The sequence below is a fragment of the Coenobita brevimanus genome, chromosome 47, assembly GCF_032717465.1.
Source record: "Coenobita brevimanus isolate Jiangsu-jjx chromosome 47, ASM3271746v2, whole genome shotgun sequence".
Lineage (NCBI taxonomy): Eukaryota > Metazoa > Arthropoda > Malacostraca > Decapoda > Coenobitidae > Coenobita > Coenobita brevimanus.
Genome location: NC_137000.1, coordinates 25,530 through 49,102, shown reverse-complemented (window position 1 = coordinate 49,102; position 23,573 = coordinate 25,530). Strand labels below are relative to the sequence as shown.

The 23,573-nt window shown below is 44.0% G+C and overlaps 1 protein-coding gene across 1 annotated transcript in view; it reads right to left on the bottom strand.

The window, feature by feature from the left end:
• The window catches only part of MRG15 (mortality factor 4-like), a 33,101-nt gene extending 30,403 nt beyond the window's left edge, over positions 1-2,698 (bottom strand). The window contains exons 1-3 of the mRNA XM_080271766.1: positions 2,550-2,698; positions 1,570-1,684; positions 222-317 (exon numbers count right to left, since the gene is read on the bottom strand). Of these exons, the coding sequence (XP_080127892.1) occupies positions 222-317; positions 1,570-1,684; positions 2,550-2,604 (266 nt within the window). The 5' untranslated portion in view covers positions 2,605-2,698. The remainder of the gene's footprint in view (positions 1-221; positions 318-1,569; positions 1,685-2,549) is intronic.
• Positions 2,699-23,573: the final 20,875 nt, after the last annotated feature.

Below are 23,573 nucleotides of genomic sequence, written 5' to 3'. Positions count from 1 at the left end.
ATAGAGCCAGGATCCGGGGGCTTGAATGGTGAGTGAATGGAAGCGTGACCCACTGGACTGAGCAAATTTGGGCTGTCTGGACACTGCTACTCCTCACCCTGCCTTAAGGTGGGAAAGGAGGTCCGGATGATGATGAAGGAAGATTGCAATTTTAGGCCAAGTTAAAATGGAGAGAGTAGCTATAGCTAAACAAACAAGACAGATTTTTGAGAAAATCTTACAAAGACGCCTCATGAGCTTTCTGTAGGTCCTTCTGGCGACTGATATTGGCATCACTGAGCTTCAGAACACGACTCTCTGGCACCCACTCGTCCCAACTGCAAAGACAACAAAATGTCACATCTTATAACCACCAGAGGAGTTAATACCTGTACCTGCATAATGATCAACTCTCTCATGTTTAGGACACCTCTAGTAGTCTACTCCAGCTAATGCTAGACAATTATATTCGGCTATGAGTCTCTGGTGCCTGAAAGTATTAACGCTGCCACATTAGTCCTCCCATGGAAAGGATAACAAGTATTTTATTTCAGCTATAACCAGACTTTTTTACAAGTACTTTATTCCAGCTACAACCAGACTTCTTTTTACTCAATAGAGAATGAGTCAGTGGCAAAAGGAGTTAAGAATCTATACTTTCTAGTGTCAGTGCATTAGCTTTGTTCAACAAGTTTCTGACTCTGTGTAAATCTTGCATGACATTTCAGAGTTTACATCATCAACTTTTAAATCATGTTTGAAAATCTAAGCATGGATGAAAAAATCCTTCCATCCATCATCTAATCCTATGTTTCCCCATGAGGAGCGTAGGAGCTAATTAAATAAAAAATAAAACAATAAAACAGCCATTTGCGGGAAATCTAAAATTTGGTGGATGAGGTAATTGTCATTTTCTTCAAGATAAAGTCATATCATCCAGCAGTATTTATGTACAATACTGCATACATACAATACTGTAAGTAGCTATGAACTGCAGCAGCTAGCTTACACACTCCTGACACCGGTTGGCAGCTCTACTGTAAAGCTGTACCGTATCTCATAAGTAAGGCAACCGATCCAGAGGATCAAAGAACACCAATATTTGTCACTGGAGAAGTGACCTGCTCCTGCCCAACGTTTCATGCATGGGTGTAGGTGTCGAAGGCCCGCCAGATGAACGCAGGGTGAGTGGTTGAGTTCTGTGTATGAAAGAGTCTGTATGTCATCGATGAAACCCTGACAAGATGTAAATATTGTATATGAGATCACATGAAATGGCATAGCTACTAATGCACCCACTCTGTCCACCTCTAGGTGGAATAATGGTAAATTCCCTGATCAGGAGAACTGACAGAGGCACACCAAGGCCCAAGCACAGTACCAAGGCTTACCACACATCAACAGTAACAAATATAATAATCAGTGTTAAAAAAAAATCATTACCTATACTGTATGAACTAGACATTTTTTCAAAAAACACTTTGGATGGTTGGTGCCTTACCTACTACAACCACTTGTTACTCTAGTACATTAATGACTACTGTATAACATTCACTCTTAATTAAGCATAAATTACCATACTACACTCACTTTTTGTTCCACCCAGCATAGTGAATGAAATACTTGACTTGTTTGTCCTTGACCTGCACCTTAAGACATTTGGCTTCGTAAATAAGTGGACCGTGAAAGCACAGCACCTTTTCCGCTGAAAGAAAAATACACTTCAGTAACATGGTATATGCTTACAATACAGCCAAGTTCTAAAACATAATTTCAAATACTGAAAATACCTATCAAAACATTTTACTGTCTTTTATTTCAAATACCGAAAATACCTATCAAAACATTTTACCATCTTTTACAATAAATGATTATTAAAACGTTGGGTCTGGTTAGTACTTGGATGGGTGACCGCCTGGGAACACCAGATGCTGTTGGCATCCCTACGCGTCAAGTGGGGTTGGTGGAGGATTAGTGCCCCTCCCTGTAAAACAATTAACTCTAAGCCCTTGGTCACCCCGTTTGCGATACATGGCGTCTGGCAATGAATGAATGAATTTTCTATATTTTTCCCTATATTCAGGGTGGTAAGTGATGTTATCCTGCTACATCCCCTTCCCTCCCATTAATATCATCTCGTTCTTTAAGCCGTACCTACAATTCTATGTTTCCGGCACAATGGCAGAAACTCAAACATGTTCAAAGGTGGATTTTATTTCACATCCCAACTGGAAATCAGGTTAGACTAAATTATGAGGTACGGTACAGTTATGGTAAGTTTGGTTTAGTTAAACTGTTTGGTTAGGTCGGTCATTTCTGTGATTATGGTGACGAATGAAATAAGAGCTGACACAGTGGAGCATGGCTAAAAGCAAACAGAAAACAGATTTAACAAGAAATGTTTATTCACCATCTCAGAACTAATCAGAAAAATATAACAGACTATCAGGAAGAAAAAGACACAGATTTGGTAAGGTGCTGCTACTGCTTAAAGCAAAGTGTATGTTAACCCTGTCATCTTATAAAAGTTCGGTTAAATGAATGTACTACTACAAAAACAAGCAACTTACATTCTTGAAATTTTGTTTTGACAGTTGGCTTCTCCATGCTGACCTCCTCCTTCATTCACTGTGGCACGACACGCTTTCTCACTCTCCCTGCTTTTCCTCTGGATCCCTGCTCGCCTTCTAAAATGATACTTCGAATCTGAGGCTTGCGAAAACAAGTACAGTATAATCTAGTACTCCTTCACCAAGACCGCTCGGGCCTCTGTGTACCTATGTAAGCAGATTCTCGGTGTTTTGATCGCGATAAAAATTTCGGCTTTGATGTTATTTCTGGAAGTATGCAACAAAGCACTTAACTTAGTGGCGGACATTGTTCTCCATTAAGCACCTTGTTTTTTTGCACTGAAATTATGTAGATTTCCATTATAACCGTTTTTTTTTTTCTTTGACGACACAACCGAAAACTCCAGAACGAAGCGTGGCGCAGTGATGCCAATCGTTGATTTATGTGTCCCATCAAACTGGTTTTGCCAACTAGAGTCCATTACCTTTTTTCCGACGCTGGTCCCTGATGGCTATGCACGAGGGGTCCCTAGTAGGCCGGGGTGGTTTAGGAGAAAGGTAAACAGGGTGGCACTTTGGTTAGGTCGGTAAGAGACAGGTCCCCTCAACAGGGTATCCCCACAGCCAGGGAAGAACATCCCTTTACACCTTTCAAGCGGTATACCCCTTTCAGTGGGGGGGGGGGGAGATGATTACTGTGGGGTTTAGGGAAACCAGTGGTGGGAAAAGTAAAGCTACAGATTCAGAACAGAAAGATTGTAGGCAACAAAATAGCTAAGGCTCTGATTCAGGGTCACAGCAGCATGGAGATGTTGGAAGAAATCGTGACAAAGTAGACCAATAATGAGGAACGTCTGCTACCTATAGCTGGTGAGCCCTATTTCGGTCCAGACCTAGAAAAGTAACATAACTATTGTGACTGTTCTATATATCTGGATAAACTTACAAGAGTTAGTGTTATGCGGGGTGTTTTTAGTTCGATCTCTCGACTGATTCCCCTGCCCAACACCTTAAGTGCTGCACATTGTACTATACACTTTTATCCGGAACTGTTGTCTCAACAGCATCCTGCGAGATACTGCTACTCCCGATCTCAATACTGTTATATGATTGCCTAGATTCCTGTTTGTGACATCCACCTGTTCCATATTAGAATTTACCAATATACGTGTAAGGTTGTTGCCTTGAGTTTTCGTGCCCTGTGTCTCTCTTAGTTCACTAAACTCCGGTCTATAAAGGCGTTCAAGGGACGGGAAGCTGACCCTTAAACACCTAGCATAACAGTTTTGACGTAGAAAACCAATGTTTCTTTAATATTCGAGTGATCAAGTCGAACGATTACACTCTACAAATGTTTATCATCATGAACGGGTCAACTAGTTCCACTCCCCATACGTGACGTCACATGGTACTTACGTCACAAATCAAGGTGGTGATGGAGCTGCACGCTTGGCATACCCGTGTGTCTCACATAAATGAATGCACCATATTTGGATACCTGTGTTGTAATACTGTAGTTATAAATATATCTACCACGTGTATGACACGTTAATCATTATCAATATAATACGTTTACTTTCATGGTATTTGTAATGCTAGGTGAAAAAGGCCCAACTCCTCGGTCCTAGAACACCTAACGTGTAGCGGGGTCCTCTTTCGAGACCGGGGATTAGTGCAATAAAGAGAGGTAGGACATAAAAACTCCAGGCAATAACCTTTACACGTACATTACCACAGTCAGACACAGGACAAAATCAGCAGACAACACCATTTCGCATTTCATTCTCCCTCCCCTACCTACCCTCCCTCCCTTTCCTTACTCCACCCCAGCACCATCACTCGTCCCCCACCCACCTTTCCTTCTCTCTTTGGCCCCTCCCTCTCAGGCCTTCTTACTCAAGTGTGACTTGCCGTGCATAAAGGAGCCAGCCTGAGGCATGGGGTACAGGACTATAGGTAATTATTTATAACCACGACTGTACATACTAACACTCGTACAGAATTACACAACATAATTACATAAGTACATAGCCTGTAATTCCAGTCTGTGGCGGACATTGTTACAGGTCTTATTACGCATTCCAAATTCTCTCTCTCTCTCTCACTCTCTCTCGCTTATTGTGGTGGAACACTTTTAGTCTGATCCCTCCCAGTGAACCTGCCTAGTATGGTTGCACCTGACTAGTATAGCTTCACTGATCACTGGGATACACGAGCTTCTTCGCCACGGCAAGGCAGTGTTCCATTGAAGAAGGACTCATTAGCCCCCAAGAAGGGGGGAGAATGAGCCCTATCCTCCCAACAACGAAGGATAGTTCTATCTAACCCCCCATCAAGGGAGGATAGATAGAACTACCCTCCTGACTTGGGAGGATAGATGGCTGGTAGTCCTTCCATTATGGAAGGATAGTAGACCTCCCCCCCAAGAAGGGGGGAGGGGAGACAGTGGGACCCAACCTATCCCAAAGGAGGGTCGGGGAGTTCCAAGCCGCCGGGAGCAGCGGGAAGCAAGGCGGGTACCTACACGCAAGTGAGGAACTACCAATTGCAGAGGGAAAGCCGTGGCTCTCAACCCCTACAATTGTTAATTCACTCACCTGCTGCAAGTGAGGAACCGACAATTGCAGAGGGAAAGCCGTGGCTCTCAACCCCTTCAATTGTTAATTCACTCACCTGCTGCAAGTGAGGACCAGCAGTTGCTAAGGGAGAGCCGTAGCTCTCAACCTTTGCAACTGTTGGTTCACTCACTTGCCTAATCTTCGGACCCGCTGCTCCCCTCCGCCGCCGCCGCCGTCTCCTCCTCCCTACGCCTCCGTTCCGCCTCCTCCTGCTCCGTGCTTCTCTGTTCCGCCTCTTCCTGCTCCCTACGGCGCTGCCTCTTCCCCTCCTCCCTACGCCGCTGTTCCGCCTCTTCCTGCACCCTACGGCGCTGCTCCGCCTCTGCTTGCCGCCGTTCGTTTTCACGACGCTTGCGGTCGGCCTCATCCCGTCGTTCCTTTTCCAACGCATTCAAGCGGAGCTGGGCGGCCTTTTCGCGGCGTTGCACATCCTGTCGCAGTTCGTTTTCCTTCCTTTCTCTCTCCTCCACCACTCGCCGCTGCGCCGCATCCCGTCTCTCTTTGGCCTGCTGGCGCTTCTCTTCCAACTGCTGGTTGCGGCGCCGCTCGGCCTCATGCCGCCGCGCCTGGGCCTCTTTCATCATCTTGGCCTCGTCCCTGACTCTGGCGGGAGCGAACCGAGGGGTCTTGGGACCCTCTGAGGAGGCGGTAGAGGAAGGGACGTATGAGGAGGAGGAATCGGTTTTAGAGGAAAGGGAGGAGGAGGAGGTGTGGGTGGAAGAGGGGGCAGCGGTGGTGGTGGAGACTGTGGGGGTGGAGGTGGGGTCGCTGCCCCTCTCCTTCCGCCACTTTCGCGCCTGTATCCGACCACAAAGTCCATAGAACGATCGAGTGGACTCTATTTTGGACTCAATAGGGGTGAAGGCGCCCCTCGACCCCCATGCTGGCCGACTCACCCTATCACACCCTTTACCACGCTCTCTCCTACTCCCTCCACCACTCACGCCCCCACGCACCTTCTCACTCGCACCGGAAGCTTTCGAAGCAATAACCATTTTTTTTTTTTTCGCTAAGTTTTGTTGTGAAGCCGAAGTTACGAAACAGCGACTGAAATACAGATTTTGAGTGGTGGAATGGGTGAATTATTAGGGAAACTGAGATGAGAGAGAGAGAGAGAGAGAGAGAGAGAGAGAGAGAGAGAGGCAGTCATGTTGGTATTTGCTTTTGTGTAATACAGACGATATACCGTACAAGTATGTTAGGTAACTTGTGAGAGTTATTGAGAAAACCGAAGAATTAGAGGAACAATTTGGTTTTAGGTGAGAGAGAGAGAGAGAGAGAGAGAGAGAGATTTTTCCTCTATTCACTTAATTATTTTCTTGTTATTCGTGCTTGTTAAAACGAGACAGTTTGTAATTAAAACGAGACAGTTTGTATCGCAAACACAAAAGAGAATATAAATTTGTGAAGGGGAAATACTGAACTATGCATTTATTGTACGTTTGTGATGAAGTGTTTGGAGTGGATGCTTTCGAGTGAAGGTGACCTACAGTTACAGATGAGATACAGCCGGCTTGGCCACACAGTGAAGGACAGGTGGTATGCTGCTGCTGTTAAATATACAGCCGGCCTGGCCACACAGTGAAAGACAGGTGGTATGCTGCTGCTGTTACAGATGAGGTACAATCGGCCAGGCCACACAGTGAAGGACAGGTGGTTTGCACGACTCTGACTGCATGCAACTTCATTATCATTGTTGGATTATTTATGACTGTTGCTGACTGTTAATACTGATACATGATGAGAGCCCCGAACCAAGCAATGCAAGACTAAACGTTGGCCTTCAGTGTTACACACATTGGGCTCAGCTCTATGTCACTAGCAGATGTCTGAATATCAATGACATTCTCATTGAAATTATTGGCAACCTTCAGGCATTAACATAATTATAGCGCCATCTCATAATGTTTTAAAATACAAATGCAGTAATATATATTGCCTGTTTATCGTGGTAAATTCAGGAGGCATAAATACACAGCACAAAAACTGCCTACGTTAGGCGGGTGATGGTCGGGTAAATCTTGATGTTGCACATTAAGCGCCAGACGCCCATGCACCTCTGGCAGGGATTTTTTGAGTATACACAAAACGACACCGTCAACGTGGGCAAGACGAGAACATAATTATTACACACAGCGAGTCTGACTCGGTATGAGTGTTTGTAACTATCTCGTTTGGTATTACTGAAGAATATTTACCGTACACATCAAAAGAGATGAAAATGTCAGCCTTTGGCATACAGTGTGTATGGTAAGAATGCAAAGAATTATTTATGACTGAAGAAAGAAGAGGAAGACGTGCTATCTGGAGAACTGAAAGTGTTATGTTGACTGAACCTGCAGTTAGTCTGCCGGTGTATCATTAAATCGTGAGGACCGTGAAAACCTGAGGACAAGGGCACCAGGCTCATCCCAAAAAATTCTCTTCTCGGCTAATTTTCACCATTCATAAGTGTATTCATCGCCATAAAACCTACATCATCGTCTTTGTCGATGTTTTTTCCAGCTGATAAGCATGAAAAAAAAGAGGGGAAAATCAAATACCAGCACCTTAAGGCGAGGATATATTTTCCTCACCTCAAGGTGCTAGTATCTGATTTCCCTCCCTTTTTTTCATGCTGCACCAAAGCAAACATTCAGATGCAACTCACCGGCAATCAGTGCAAGGTACAGTCATGGAAAGTGCCGCATTACCCACTGTTCGGAGCATTGGTGGTCAACGAACACTCAAGAAGCAGCAGCCACTTGTCTGGTAACTGTGAGTGCGAGGGAGAGTGGCTGGGGGTGAGAGGGTTTGGAGAGTTGCTAACGTCACAGTATCAATAGCCAATGATAATGCATCCGAAGTTTCTCAAAGTGCAAAAGCGGTATATTGTTTGTATGGTATTACACTGTCCTCCGTGCCTGTCTACATAACTGCATATATAACACATGTTTACTGTCAAAGGTATGCTTCTTTGCCTTCGTTTTGTAATGTTCGATAGGAATTATAGTTACAAAGACTGATATTATAATTAGGACTTCCCACGTCATTTTGTCTAAAGGAAAATGAAAAGTCTGTTCATCGTTCATACAGATTGTTTATTATTATGATTATTATTATTATTATTATAATACACTACCCTAGATGAATAATTACCCGAATATCACTAGAAATATTTGCAGGCGGATGTTGTATATATATATATTTAGTGCCTTTGTTTTGGGGGCAACACAAAATATGAATATATGTTATATCGTTACGATATCTCCTGAGGAAATGTCTCATGTTAAAGTCGACAGGGATTGAAAGCATTCAAACCTCTGCCCGAATCCAGCAAATTTCTGTGACAGTCCTGACAACACAACTCTACAGACATCGACGTAATTTTTAAAAATAAAATGTTAGCATCATAATTATCATATATCCTTACTAAATTAACTCAAACACACCGTCTTAGTCATACACTTCAGACTTACACGTGATTCCCAACCTATCACCAAACCCTCCTCTGCCCCCAGTCCCCCGCCTCCCCCTCCTTCACACTCACAGTTACCAGACACATGAGGTCTGGCTGCCTCTTCACATTCAACCATCTCACACCAGTGCTTCGCGAGGTGGGTAATGCGGAACTTTCCCTGACTGTACACACCTTGATCGGTGTTCAGTAAACAAGAGTTCGTTGTTGCCAGCAGATGTGTTGTACTTGCGCTCCCAGGTTTCCGCAACTATCTGCAATTTTTTTTACTTGTTAGTAAAGGACAAAATAATCGTAGATCTTTGTATGTGATGTCTTGAAAAAGACCTGATTGGGATTATACGTTAGGAAATAAAACCCTACACACATCAGAAAGAGAGAAGGACCTAGGTGTGATTATCAATAACAGACTATCTCCGGCTGACCACATCAGTGAGAAGGTACGGAACATGTATACATTGCTTGCAAATATGAGAATAGCATTCACATACATAAATGAAGACAGTAGTCTGGAGTCCTCATCTAAAAAAAACACATAGACAAGATTGAAAAAGTACAAAGGGGAGCTACAAGATAGGTACCAAGCTTAAGGGATCTAAGCTACGAAGAAAAACTGAATCTACCTACAGTACAGGAGAGAAGGAAGAGAGGAGACATGATTATACTATATAAATGCATATCAGGGAAGGAGAAAATAGACATAAATGAGTATATAACCTATGGGGATGCAGCAGTAAGAGGACACTGCAAAGAACTGCATAAAAGGAAAGGCAATAAAGACGTAAGGAAATTTAGTTTCCCAAACAGAGCAATTGATCAATGGAATGCACTACCGAATGAAATAGTGTGTGCCAAAACAATTCACAAATTTAAGGATATGTATGATAAAAATGGTTTAATACACGGGACTACGAGCTTGACTCATTCCTATAAAGATACAATTAGGTAAGAACAATTAGGTAAGAACACACACACACACACACACACACACACACACACACACAGTACAGGGGACCTCTACAAATGGTAAGAAGCAGACAAGAAACATTCAGATATTATGGATCTACAGTAAGAAGTGTGAACGTCGGGGGTAGGGTTGCGAGAGGCAGACCGAAAAAGACCTGAGACGAGGTCATAGAGTGTGACCTCAGGGATAAGGGACTGAATAGGGAGGCTGCCAGAGATCAAGCAGCGTGGAGAGCCATCATGTGACTATGGCCGACGCATGCAAGCTTATTGGAGCTTTTATAAAAGATACGAAACGGTCACAGTACAAAGCAACTGATTAAGCAGCCAATAACTTAGTGTAGAATCCGAATGCAGTATAGATATGGCTGGGAAATAAGCCAGGAAAGATGTGATAAACTGTAGATTAGCTGGAAAGAATGGAAAACACAATCCACTGAGTGTCCACATATAGAGCCACATGGAAATTTATATTAGACCACCGCCATTAAGAAATAAAAGTACCTTTTAACATGAGGCAACGTAAGAACAAGAGAGAGAGAGAGAGAGAGAGAGAGAGAGAGAGAGAGAAAACGAAAAGACAATGGATTGTATAAAGATTCGTCAAAGTTACATAAGGGTCCCCTCTATTTTGTGGGAATTTTCTTTATTGCAAGCCCCGCCCCCAATGCGGCGTCTACCAGTCTGCCTCTACCCATTTAAAACCCCCATGCCCAGTCAGCGACCCTCAGTGTCGCTCTTGCGAGTGTGGAGTTTACATCTGCTTCGGTTAGCCTATGGCGCCAGGCCGTCTACCTCTTCACATCTCGCTGCCATACCAACGGTCACCGCCGCCTTAGTTGCTAAATGTTACGGGGGAATTATAGACGTGTCCCGCCCAGCTCCGCGGTGCCTGGTTGTCTGTGGTTACTCACAGGGTACCAATGCACACCAGTCTCGCGTCACGGCAAGTGAGGGATTGAGAGAGGATTACTGAGAGGAGCATGTGGAGTTAAAAGGAAAGACAGACTGACAAATGAGGAAGTGAAGGAGCGTTGTGGTGTGGATATGGATGTGACAGAAAGCGTTAAGAGAAATACACAGTTGGTTTGGCCATGTGGAGAGGATGGAGAGCGAGACTAACGAGGAGAGTGAGGTGGAGGAGAGGGTGGGGAGGCAGAGGATGAGAGAGGGGTGTGAGCTAGAGGGGGGGGGGTCGTTGAAGTGGGAGGGGGGAGGGCACCACTGCTTACAAGATGGAAGCGTCGGTGTAGTGTTAATAATTGTTCTTTATTCTTCATTTATTTTGTATTAATCTCGTCGTCTTTGTACTTATTGTTTTTATATTGCTGAAAAGTAACAGGAACTACTGTATCATGTATTAACCTTTGTATCTCTGCCTTATTACATTCATTTCCTCCTCTTCACTCACTCTTCACTCACTCTTGGTGTGGCCGGATGTGCATATGGTTCATTAAACAGAAAACTATTGTGGCCAGTGAGCACAGCTTTGAAGTCCAATATTAGTTTGATTCTTAGGATGTACCTTGATGTATATCCTGTATTATTATGTTTCCTGTAAGCCAAGAAACCATTTACAACGCTGGGTGGTAACCATATAACCAAACCATACGTGTTCCCTACGTGTCAACAAGTGGGTTGGTGGAGGGTTAGTGCCCCTTCCCGTAAAACAAATAACTCAAAGTCAAATGGCCACCCCTTACGGGATTATGGCGTCTGGCAATAGATAGGTAGATAGATTATTATTATTATTATTATTATTATTATTATTATTATTATTATCACTCTCATCTTAAATGTCAGGACCAACTTGCCTAGCCCCAAGCTCCTATGCTCCTCATGGGACAACATAGGATTAGACGATGGATGGATTATTATTATTATTATTATTATTATTATTATTATTATTATTATTATTATTGGCACACCTTCCACTCACTCGATGTAGTGCTGCTCTCGGGTGTCTGCCCTTTCCTCTCCTCTCTCCATTCCTTCCTTGCTCTTCTGTCTTTCTTTCCTTCATTCTTTCCTCGTCCTTCTGCCTACGGGTGACTTTACACTCCCTCTTTTGTCTTTCTTTCTTTCATTCTTTCCTCTTCCTTCTGCCTATGGGTGACTCTACACTGAGTGACAAGCCTAATGGTTTCCTGTACACCAGGAAACCATTTACTACGTTGGGTGGTAACCATATAACCAAATCATAGCACCTGGTGGTTTAGTGGGTAATTACAGCACTCCAATGGGATTGAGCCGGTGAAGGTTTATATCCAAGGGATGTTTGGGGTTATTGCTCATGTAATGCCACTGAGGGATGAGTGTTCCGGTCACTCTCATCTTAAATGTCAGGACCAAATTGCCTAGCCCCGGGCTTCTACGCTTCTCATGGGGCAAGGTAGAATTGGATGATGGATGGATGGTTATTATAATCATGTGTTTCTGTTTTACAGTGTGGTGGACAACAAGCAGTCCTGGCTTGCAGCTCCTGAAAACACTTTTGGAGAATGGCCTGGTATCTCCACACTCAGGCTACTGTATAGTTTGTCAGGTATGTCTGTATCTGGTAACTTTATCCATTTTTCTATCTATCTGTGTCTATCTATGTGTTGCAAGGCACCTTATTCCTGTAAGGGGTGGCCACTAACAAATTCCCTCCATGTTACCCTGTCCTCTTCCCTCCCTCCAACTCACACCCTTCCTCTCTCATATCTCTCTCCATCCCACCCCTCCATCTTATCCTTGGCCTCCCCCACCATCTCACTCATGTGCACTCTTCCTGTCAGTCTCTCATTCCCCATCCTCTCCAGTCCATCCTTCCATCTCATTCTTGGTCTCCCCTCCCATCTCACTCATATGCACTCTTCTAGTTAGTCTCTCATACTCCATCCTCTCCACATAGCCAAACCATCTCAGAGTATTTCTCTTAACACTCAACCACATCAACACCACAATGCTCCTTTACTTCCTCATTTGTCAGTCTGTCTATTTGTCCACTTATCTATCTATTGCCAGACGCCCCAGTCCTGTTAGGGGTGGCTACAAACAAATCGCCTCCATGTCGCCCTGTCCCCCTCCATTTCACTGCCCTGCTCCCAGCTCACCCCCCTCTCTCATATACCTCTCCACTGCATCCCTCCATCTCATCCTCGGTCTCCCCTTCCCTCTTCCCCTCTATGCAAATAATAATGATGAAAATGATGCAGGAGAATACTGAGTTGCAAAAAGGAAGATAAATCACTAACAAAATGGAGCTACAGTGCCTGCCATACAATTTATAATGTGGCCTCTTGTAGGTTGTGCCATCCACTCATGTGATAGTTTTCTTTGCCATTTACGTCTTGCGCTTATAGATTAGTTACTTACAGGAGCAGCCTAGCATGGACTAACCTACCTTAAGTTTTCCCTTCATATGCATGTTTGTTGTTGTCTGTCTATCTATCTATTGCCAGACACCTTAATCCCGTAAGGGGTGGCCACAAACAAATCGCCACCATGTCACTCTGTCCCTCTGCCATTTCATTGCCCTGCTCCCAGCTCACACAACCTTCTGCAGTTAAACTTGCATGTTCATAGTTACGTTCTTTGTTCTTCCAGGTTTTTGTAGCTACACTTTCATGTTCTTTATGTGCTGTGTTCTGTCAGTGTCATATTCTGTGTTTTTTTTTTCTGCCTCCTTCTGTTATGTTCTTATGTGCTGTGTTCTGCCAGTCTGTGTTTTTGTCTGCCATCCTTCTTCAGTTATCCTCAGTTATGTTATGTTCTCTTGACTCGGTGCTTAGCCAGTTTTTAAAATCATGGCTGGTACTCTGTTCAGTTAAGGCAGCTCCCTAACACCTCTTCCCAAGCAATTTATTGTTTTATTTTTTTCTTAAATAACAGAACAGAGGAAGGAAAAACGAATAAAAAAAAATAATCCATGCACCAGCTTACTGGTGTCCTCCATTCATAAAATGTCTGTAACAGTTGGACTTGCACAGCCGTGGGTTGAAGTTTGGAGGGAAACAACTCTGGGGAAGCGCGTTCCAGAGAGATGCAGTTCGTGGAATGAAAGAATTCTGATAGGCAGAAGTTCTGCAATATGGCTGAGTGACATTCCAGTCATGAGTGCTACCAGATGCTTATTACCCCTTGAATTATTTACATAATTCAAATATCACCATACTCTTCGTAAAAAAATGTACAAAATCCTATTACCCAGCTGTATCCAAAAATAACTAGCTAAGCGCTAGGGAGTTTGCTTAATTAATGAGAATACAAGCCATGTGTACAGTGCCATGGCTCACCTCAGTCTGGGGATTCCTTCAGAAAAAGGATGGCATCATTTAACTTGAGTGTTTGATTAAATCCTTCAGTATTTAGCTTCATGTATTGTTTTCACTTCACTCAGCTAGATATGAACTCAGGGGACTGGTGGTCAGCATCCCCTGAAAGGAGGATGGTGATCTGTCGCCCATATGGTCCTGCAGACAAGAAAGCAGGGAAAGGATAATGGATCAGGTAAATGAGAGAGCCTTGGTTAGTAGTGGGCAGTGGTGTTTAGCACAGGAGGCAGTCCAGCACCTGAGGCCCAGTGATGGGTTTTGCTGACCTTACGCAACTCTTCTTTTTCTTACTGATGTATTAATGGTGGCAGTTTGTGACCATAAACAGAGGAACACTGATATGTATATGCAGAAATAAACTGGTAAGGAAAGGTGCTTGGGTGTCTTCCCAACCAGTGGGCATATGACTTATTCTTTTACTTAGTCACACGTTTGGGAGCTGCTTAGCGTGGGCCAACTGGTCTACTGTAATATAGCACTGGTATTTCTTTGATGGGTGACGGGAGGTTGGAAATACTACAAAATATAAAGGTGGAACCAGCAAAGGCCTGAGGTAAATGAATATGGAGGTAACTGGAGAGAGGTAAGTTGCCTAAAGAATTTAATAATGCTGATCCAAGAGTAGCCCCATACAGCAAGAGAATTGGGCACTACTTGAAAAGTATAACTAAAGAAGGTTTAAGGTGTTGCAAACCCCGTATATATGAAGATCTGTCAAAAGCTACCAAAATGAATAAGTAAAACCAGTAGAGGACATGCTAGTACAGGTAAGAGGAGGGAAGGAGACTGGTGAAAGGGAGGAGGAGGTTGAAGGATGGCAGAAGGGGCAGAAAAGAAATGCATTAATGGAAAAAAAGAGGAGAGGAAATCAAAGGAAGGAGGAGGAAAAATGGGAGGAGAAGGGGCAGAAAAAGAATGCATTAACAAAAAAAAGAAGAGGATAGCAACTCAGGTTGGCCAGCGGTCTCATTCAAACACACGATCTGAAAGTTCATTATTTTAACATATTTCTGCTTGATTACTGTACGTTAATGTTTGTAAAGTGTGCAAGAATGTGTCAGGACATATAAACATGCTTCTGAGATGCGTTAGAAGTGAGTTTGAGTGATTTAGGCTAGAAATTAACGATAGTATTGTCGCCCATTCATGTTTTCTTACGCATTCTTACCGTTACGTTCATTCATTCCTTTGTTTTTAAATTTACTCCTTACGCTATTGTTTACGTTACAGTCCTTTAAATTCATTCATTATCGAGGTTGCACTTCATTCATCACGCAAGCCAGTTCATTCAAAGAGGGTATGTGTGGCTCCCATTCATGTGAGTTTTACAGTCACTGTTGTTGGAGAGAGAGAGAGAGAGAGAGAGAGAGAGAGAGAGAGAGAGAGAGAGAGACAGACAGACAGACAGACAGACAGACAGACAAGAACAGAGACAGACAGACAGACAGGACAGAGTGTGTGTGTGTGTGTGTGTGTGTGTGTGTGTGTGTGTGTGTGTGTGAGAGAGAGAGAGAGAGAGAGAGAGAGAGAGAGAGAGAATGACAGGAATAAAAATAAAAATAAATTACTAACTCCACTACTAACAGCACTCCTACTATTACAATTACTACTACTACTACTACTACTACTACTACTATTACCACTACTAAACACGCAATCACCTAAAAAAAATATAATTGTGTGTGTGTGTGTGTGTGTGTGTGTGTGTGTGTGTGTGTGTGTGTGTGTGTGTGTGTGTGTGGCCGACCTGACCTCATGTAGGGCTCCTCGGATGCGTGTTTGTAATTGTGTGTGCGTGTGTATGTGGGTTGTATTTGGGGTGTTTTTGCGTTGTTGTGTGGGTTCTTCTTGGGGGGGTGTTTGTTGTGTGTTTTGGGGGGTTCTGTGGTTTCTTTTTCGAGTGTGTTTGGGGGGGTTGTGTGGTTTCTGTATAGGGTGTGTTTGGGGGGTTGTGTGGGTTCTGTTTGGAGTGTGCTTGGGGTGTGTTTGGGATATGTTTGGGGGGGTTGTGTGGGTTCTGTTTGGGGTGTGTTTGGGGGGGTTGTGTGGTTTTTGTGTTGGGTGTGTTTGTGGGGTTGTGTGGGTTCTTTTAGGGGGGTGTTTGTTGTGTGTTTTTGGGGGTTCTGTGGTTTCTTTTTCGGGTGTTTGGGGGTGTTATATGGTTTCTATTTGGGGTGTGTTTGGGGGGGTTGTGTGGGTTCTGTTTGGGTTGTGTATGTGTTTTGTAAGGAGTGTGTTTGGGGTATATTTTGAGTGTTTCGGGGGTGTATTTTGGATGTGTTTGAGGTGTGTTTGGTATGTGTTTAGGGTGTGTGTGCTTTTTTATTTTTGGGGGATGGGGGATGTACTTTGGGTGTATACTATACATCCCAGATACACTCCATACACACCCCAAACACACACCCCAAACACATCCAAGATACACTCCATACACACCCCAAACATACACCCCAAACACATCCCAGATACACTCCATACACACCCCAGATACACTTCATACACACCCCAAGCACACACCCCAAACACAACCCAGATACACTCCATACACACCCCAAACACACCCCCTAAACACAACCCAGATACACTCCATACACACCCCAAGCACACACCCCAAACACAACCCAGATACACTCTATACAGCCCCCCAGAACAACCCAGATACACTCCATACACACCCCAAAAACACCCCAAACACAACCCAGATACACTCCATACACACCCCAAACACAACCCAGATACACTCCATACACACCCCAAACACAACCCAGATACACTCCATACACACCCCAAACACAACCCAGATACACTCCATACATACCCCAAACACAACCTAGATACACTCCATACACATCCCAAAAACACACCCCAAACACAAACCAGATACACTCCATACACACCCCAAAAACACACCCCAAACACAACCCAGATACACTCCATACATACACCTAATACACCCAAAAAACATCCCCATACACTGTCCCCCCTCGACCCCGACACACCCCTCAGACTAAAATTTCGGTAGTGAAACGTGGGTCGCTTTATCCGTAGACTTTTCCCCTGAACCGTGGCTGGTATGTCTGTTGACTTTTACCACAAACACTATAGACGCCTTCACGTGGTGGCACTGATGAGAGAGAGAGAGAGAGAGAGAGAGAGAAAGAGAGAGAAAGAGAGAGAGAGAGAGAGACAGACAGACAGAGACAAAGAGAGAGAGAGAAAGAGAGAGAGAGAGAGAGAAAGAGAGGAACAGACAGACAGACAGACAGAGACAGACAGAATGAAACAGAGAGACAGACAGACTGACAAACAGACAGACAGAGAGAAAGAGACAGACAGACAGAAAGAAAGAGACAGACTGAGAGACAGGCAGATAGACAGAAAGACAGACAGACAGACAGACGGACAGAAAGAGACAGCGACAGACAGACAAACAGAGTGGCTGGGGACGAGAGGCCAGAAGAGACGGGCTGGGGACGAGCCTGACGTATCATATTCTCTCGTCTGGCGCGTCCCCAGCCCGTCTCCTTGACTCTCGTCCCCAGCCACTCCCTCCACTCCCTCTTCTCTCTCTCTCTCTCTCTCTCTCTCTCTGGATGGGTGACTTAAAACACACACACACACACACACACACACACACACACACACACACACACACACACACACACACACACACACACACTCAGTCAACGGCCTCTCTCTCTCTTTCTCTGGTTGGGTGACTATTCAAAAACGCACGCGCACACACACACACACACACACACACACACACACACACACACACACACACACACACACACACAAGTATTCTAAGGTAGGACTTGATGGTGGGGAAGGGAATGTGTGTGTGTGTGTGTGTGTGTGTGTGTGTGTGTGTGTGTGTGTGTGTGTGTAACACACTCTAACCAAGCCACACTCTAACCAAGGCAAGACTATGAATATTGTCCACTATACTCTTTTACTCTAACTTGGCCTAAAACTCCCCTATTTCCGTCCTGAATGCAGAGTTGTAGCAATAGATGAACACTGGAAGATGATGCTGGTCACGAAGAAGTGCTGAGGCAAGGTTGTAGAGCCATAGCATTGTACTTTCTGCCACTGAACTACGTGAAATCAGCTGCAAAAGAACGAAAATCTGGGCCAAGTGAAAGTGAAAAGAATATATCTCCCGCAGTTTATATATAATGTTTTTTTACGAACATTTATATCAACAGTTACCTTTTTTTCCTTCATAATATATAAGAACGACGTCGAACCAAGTTTTTGAAAAGATCCAGGAATGTAAGAGTTCTCTGTGGTAAGAAATTAAGGAGAAAAGTGTTGTGGGTGTTGGCGGAGCATTGTGGTGAGATGAGCAGGCACACACATGACTGCACACACACACACACACACACACACACACACACACACACACACACACACACACACACAATACTCTCTAATGGAACTTGCTGGTGGGAAAATGTGTGTATGTAACTGGTGGTGTGAGAGGTTGCCATGGTAACACACAGGCACCTCCCGCCAGTCAACCAATTAGTCCCTTAGCGATATATTTTTAGACAATTTTTTTTTTCTGGCCTTATCAACCATTGGGGCCGAAGCCCCTGGTTATTAAGGCTGGATATATATATATATATATATATATATATATATATATATATATATATATACACACACACACACACACACACACACACTTCCATGCATACATACAGACACACTTTCATGCAAACGTACATATATATATAATAATTTTAATTTTATTTATTTTTTTGTTTATTCATTTTTTTAAATTTTTTCTTGGTTTTATATTTTTTATACCTTATATTATAAAGACAAACTAATCTAAAGACCCTAAAACTAACCACCTAACAGACAAATCGCTAATCTATACTAAATCCCACAGAGACGAATAGCTAGACCTACACTAATGGTAAAAATACCTCGACTAACAGAACACCATCGACTGCAGATATGTAATGCCTTTCTACATGACATACCTGCACTCATCACCTGGTGACTGTCAGTCGACGCACAACCTAATATAGGGGACATCAATATATGAAAGGGAACCAGACGAGTCAGGAACATTTCCATATACGTCAGCTGTCTTCCCTAATTAGAATAACTTAAGCAAGATAATATAATGTATTTACATAATTTATACAAAAAGTGAAGAACCTCGCCCAGCAGACCACCATCGACTGCAAGTGCCCAATACCTTCCTATATTGCACACTTTCACTCATCAGCTGGTGACTGTCAGGCGAGGAACTTGGCTTAATGTAGGGGACATCTACATATTAGAAATAGATCAGTGGGAAGAGGAACTATTTAAAATATGTCAACTGTCAGCCCTAATTAATATTACAATATATACATATTTTCCGTTGATAAAAACCATAACCACACAGTAAAAAAGTCACATCACTCTGATCAGTCCGGTCTCTCTCAAGAAAGCCATCAATTTATCAGTCATAACAATGTTCCCATCACCCGGGATGGTGGAAAGGGTGAAGGGGACGTCTGCTGCGCCGCAGTAATTTATAAGTGAAGCACGTTCACGAATAAATCGCCGACAGCGCAGGATGATATGACTGATAGATAACACCGCATTACAGGTGTCACAGTGCGGTGGGAAGCGTCTTTCCATATACGGTTTTATGTGGGTTAAAATGGTGGCATTGAGCCGTAACCGTGCCAACACTTTTTCTTCTAGGCGACTGGGACGGTTGGCAGTGTCCCAGTCGCCCAGGTATGGCTTACAAGTTGAAATATTTAGTCTGGTCCACTGACCTTGCCACAGAAGATTTATTGATTTCTTTCCGAGAGAGAGACTCGACCGTAGATCACGAGGAACGTCCAAAGTCTCCTCGAGCTCTACAGCCGACTTTGCAAGTAAGTCAGCCTGCTCATTGCCGTAGATACGACAATGACCAGGCACCCAGATCAGCGTGAATGACTTGTTGCATGAATGCAACTTATTAACGATGCGGCCGTGGCTCTCGTGAGAGTCCGTAGTACAAGATGCAATTGCCTGAAGGGCTGATTTTGAATCTGAAAATATGACAAATGAGTCATGCCTAGAATTGAGAGCATAGTCTATGGCTTTGTCAATAGCAAAAAGTTCGGAGGTAAACACAGATGTATGAGTCGGCAACCGATACCTAAATGCACATTCAGTCGACCACACACTTGCACCCACACATTCACTCGACTTGGAGCCGTCGGTGTACAATTGATGGGACCCCAAGTGACGAATGTTGATGTTACGAAACAAGTGGTGGACCTCCGCCTCCGACGCCTTGGCCTTTGGTGCTGGGAGCCATGAGACATCCACTGTAAAGCCGGGTGGCTCCCAAGGCGCTATCTTTTTAAACACCAACTTTTCACAGTCACTGGGGTCCACACCAAGCTCCTGAGTCAGTAAGTGGAGGCGAACGGCAAGTGGCCGACGCACCCCCTGCAGAAGGTGGTGGTATTGACGCAGGGGGGTACAGGCCACATTGCCGATATTAGTTTTCCTTAATGTCCTTACGCCGTAGGACAAGGCCAAGTGGTCACGGCGAATACGGAGGGGAGGCACATTCGCCTCCACTTCCATACGAGCCACAAGGGTACACCAGACGGCTCCAAGACACATTCGCAAACATTTATTCTGTAACACATCCAATCCTTTCAGCGTGGCATCGGATGGCGAGTCATACACCTGTGCGCCATAGTCTTTCTTCGATCGAATAAGGGACTTATACACCATTAATAAAGATTTTCTGTCGGCACCCCATGTAATACCCGCTAGGTACTTGAGGACATTTAACGGTTTATCACAACGAGCAAGCAAAGTATTAATGTGAAGTTTAAAATTCATTCTACGATCAAAATGTATTCCTAAAAATTTTACAGAATTTTGAAAAGGTACCGCCTGATTATCCAAAGTTAAGCACAAATTAGGTACGTTAAGATTAGTGAAGACTATAGCGGCACACTTACGTACGGAAAACTTAAATCCCCACTGCAAGGCCCATTGGTGGACGGAGTCAAGGGCTGCTTGAATCCGCCCAGCCGAAAATTGTGCATTACGGGAAGAGTGCCATATTGCACAATCGTCAGCATAGAGCGAGTATTTAAGATTCCTCGGGATGGGAGCTGATGACAGAGCTGTCGATGGTTAGCCCGCCGGTGAGGTTGTCTCCGATCCAGGCTCACCTGGTGTCGGGGCAGTTGCGGGGAGAAGGGGCACAGGTCAGTGGTGGTTGGGTGACCCTCTTGCCCTGGGTCATTAGCCCCCCCGTTGTCCTCTCCTGGGGTGGTGGGGTGGGGGGTGGCTTAGTGGTTGGTCCGGCGGCGGGCATTTTATATATATTAATATCTTGAGACTCGGTGGCAGATATAATTAAAAAGGCGCATCTTACGTAGAGGTTAGTTGATGATGATGCTATAAGCGATCATTTTCGACAGGTTTTACTCTAGATAATTAAAATCGTCTGACAGTAATATGAACAGAGGCAAAGAGACGTTCTCAAGTGAAGTGGTTAATGTAAAGATAATGATAATGTTTAAGTATATAACACATAAGTGAAAAGAGTATAGTTAAAATGAAATATACAGTAAAGCAAATGTTACCGAGCATGATTGAAATAAGTCTTCTGTGTCGAACTGGAACTCTGTGAACTCTTGAAGCTCCGAATCCCATCAGTCACCCTCTAACCGAGAAAGGGGGAGGTCGCAGGTGCTGTGTGTATATTAACTCAGTGATAGGATTATAGTGTGTAAACAGCTTCCCCGTCTTCTTGAGGTACAGAAGGGTAAGCGAGGATACTGTTCATTCGTTCTTTGATAGCTACGAGTTCTCTCCGCTGCGCCAAATCGTCTGTATTAATCTGAAAAAGTAAAGATGCGCTGTGGTGTTGATGTGGATGCGCTGGAGGGTGTTGGGAGAGGTACCTTGAGATGGTTTGGCCATGTGGAATGAAGACTGAGAGATTACCTATAGTTCTTCCACCTTAACTTGGCCCAGGTTTTCGTCCGTTTGTCGCTTATTTCATGTAGCTCAGTGGCAGGAAAATATAATACAGTACTACGGTTCTACGTACGTTCTTACCATGATGCTTGTTATTTATTTATTTATTTTACGCGTCGTATTCTGGTATTTGTATTGCTACAGCTCAGAACTGAAGACAGAGACAGTAATATTAGGACAAGTTAGAGTGAAAGGAGTATAAGAGAGTGTATGTGAGTTAGGTGGAGAGACGAGTAGTGGGAGACCGAGAATAATGAGATGGAGGGATGCAGTGGAGAGGTATATGAACGATGCTGGTGTGAGTTGAAGGAGAGGCAGCCTGTTGATGCATGACAGGGTAACATGGAGGCAGTTTGTTTGTGGTCACCCCTTCAGAGATTAGTTTTAGATATAAGAAAGAGCACTGAGATATAAATACATCCATGGTAGCGAGTCGATTGATTTTTCTTTTCTGTTGCTCTGTAAGGTCTTCTCTCAGCTTAACATAATCCTGGAGTTTTTGCTTGAATATATATCTTTATTAATCTATGTTACGTTCAGTGTAGGGTCGGAGTGAGAGCAGTGGAAATGAGTTACTTGAGAGGAGCATGTGGAGTGACATGGAGGGACAGGTTGACGAGTGAAGAAGTGAAGGAACGTTGTGGGGTGGATGTGGATGTGGTTGAGAAGATTAGGAGAAATACACTGAGGTGGTTTGGACATGTGGAGAGAATGAAGAATGAAAGACTGACTAAGAGGGTGTATGTAGGTGAAGTGGAGGGAGGGAGAGGGAGGGGTAGACCGAGGATGAGGTGGAGGGATGGAGTTGAGAGGTATATGAGGGGGGGGTGAGTTGGGGGGAGGGTAATCAAATGGTGGGTGACAGAGCGACTTGGAGGCGTTTTGTCTGCGGCCACTCTTTGCGGGATTAGGGCGTCGGGCTATAGATAGATAGATAGATCTATCGGTGGATAAATCAATAATTATATGGTGTCACGGTAGGGTCAGGCTCCATATTACCTCACCCTTACCAGCTTACTTCGGCATTTGTCAGGTTAATATACATAATACATTCACTGTTATGTCCATCCATCTCTCTCATTCTCCTCATCTCACCCTGTTTACTCCCCTCTCATCATCATCATCATCATCATCATCATCATATTTCCCAGTTCTGTATTATATAACCATCTTTTTTTTTTTCTTTTTTTCTTTTTTTTTTACATACTACATAAATGTAAGATGTGTTGTACTTCATGAATATAGGATATGGCTGTATGATAGGCCAGCCAGTTGCAAGTAATGGTGTGTGTGTGTGTGTGTGTGTGTGTGTGTGTGTAATTCACCGGGTCGGTCAGGATCACTTGATGGTCGTGATCGTCAGCTTTTACCCTCCCGGAAGGGAGCTGAGAGCTCATATAGTCCGATCTAAGGGCAAGGCTGTGACCACACACGCACACACCAGTCCCCTTGCTCAAGGGAGACAGTAACCACCCACTTCGTCAGTGAAACTTTTCGCAACGTGTGTGTGTGTGTGTGTGTGTGTGTGTGTGTGTGTGTGTGTGTGTGTGTAAACTTAACCCATTAGCTGTGGTGGCTTCTCTTCAGTTAACATAAAATCGCTTACCGTATGCTGAAGTATATATACATATATATTTATTTTCCGGTC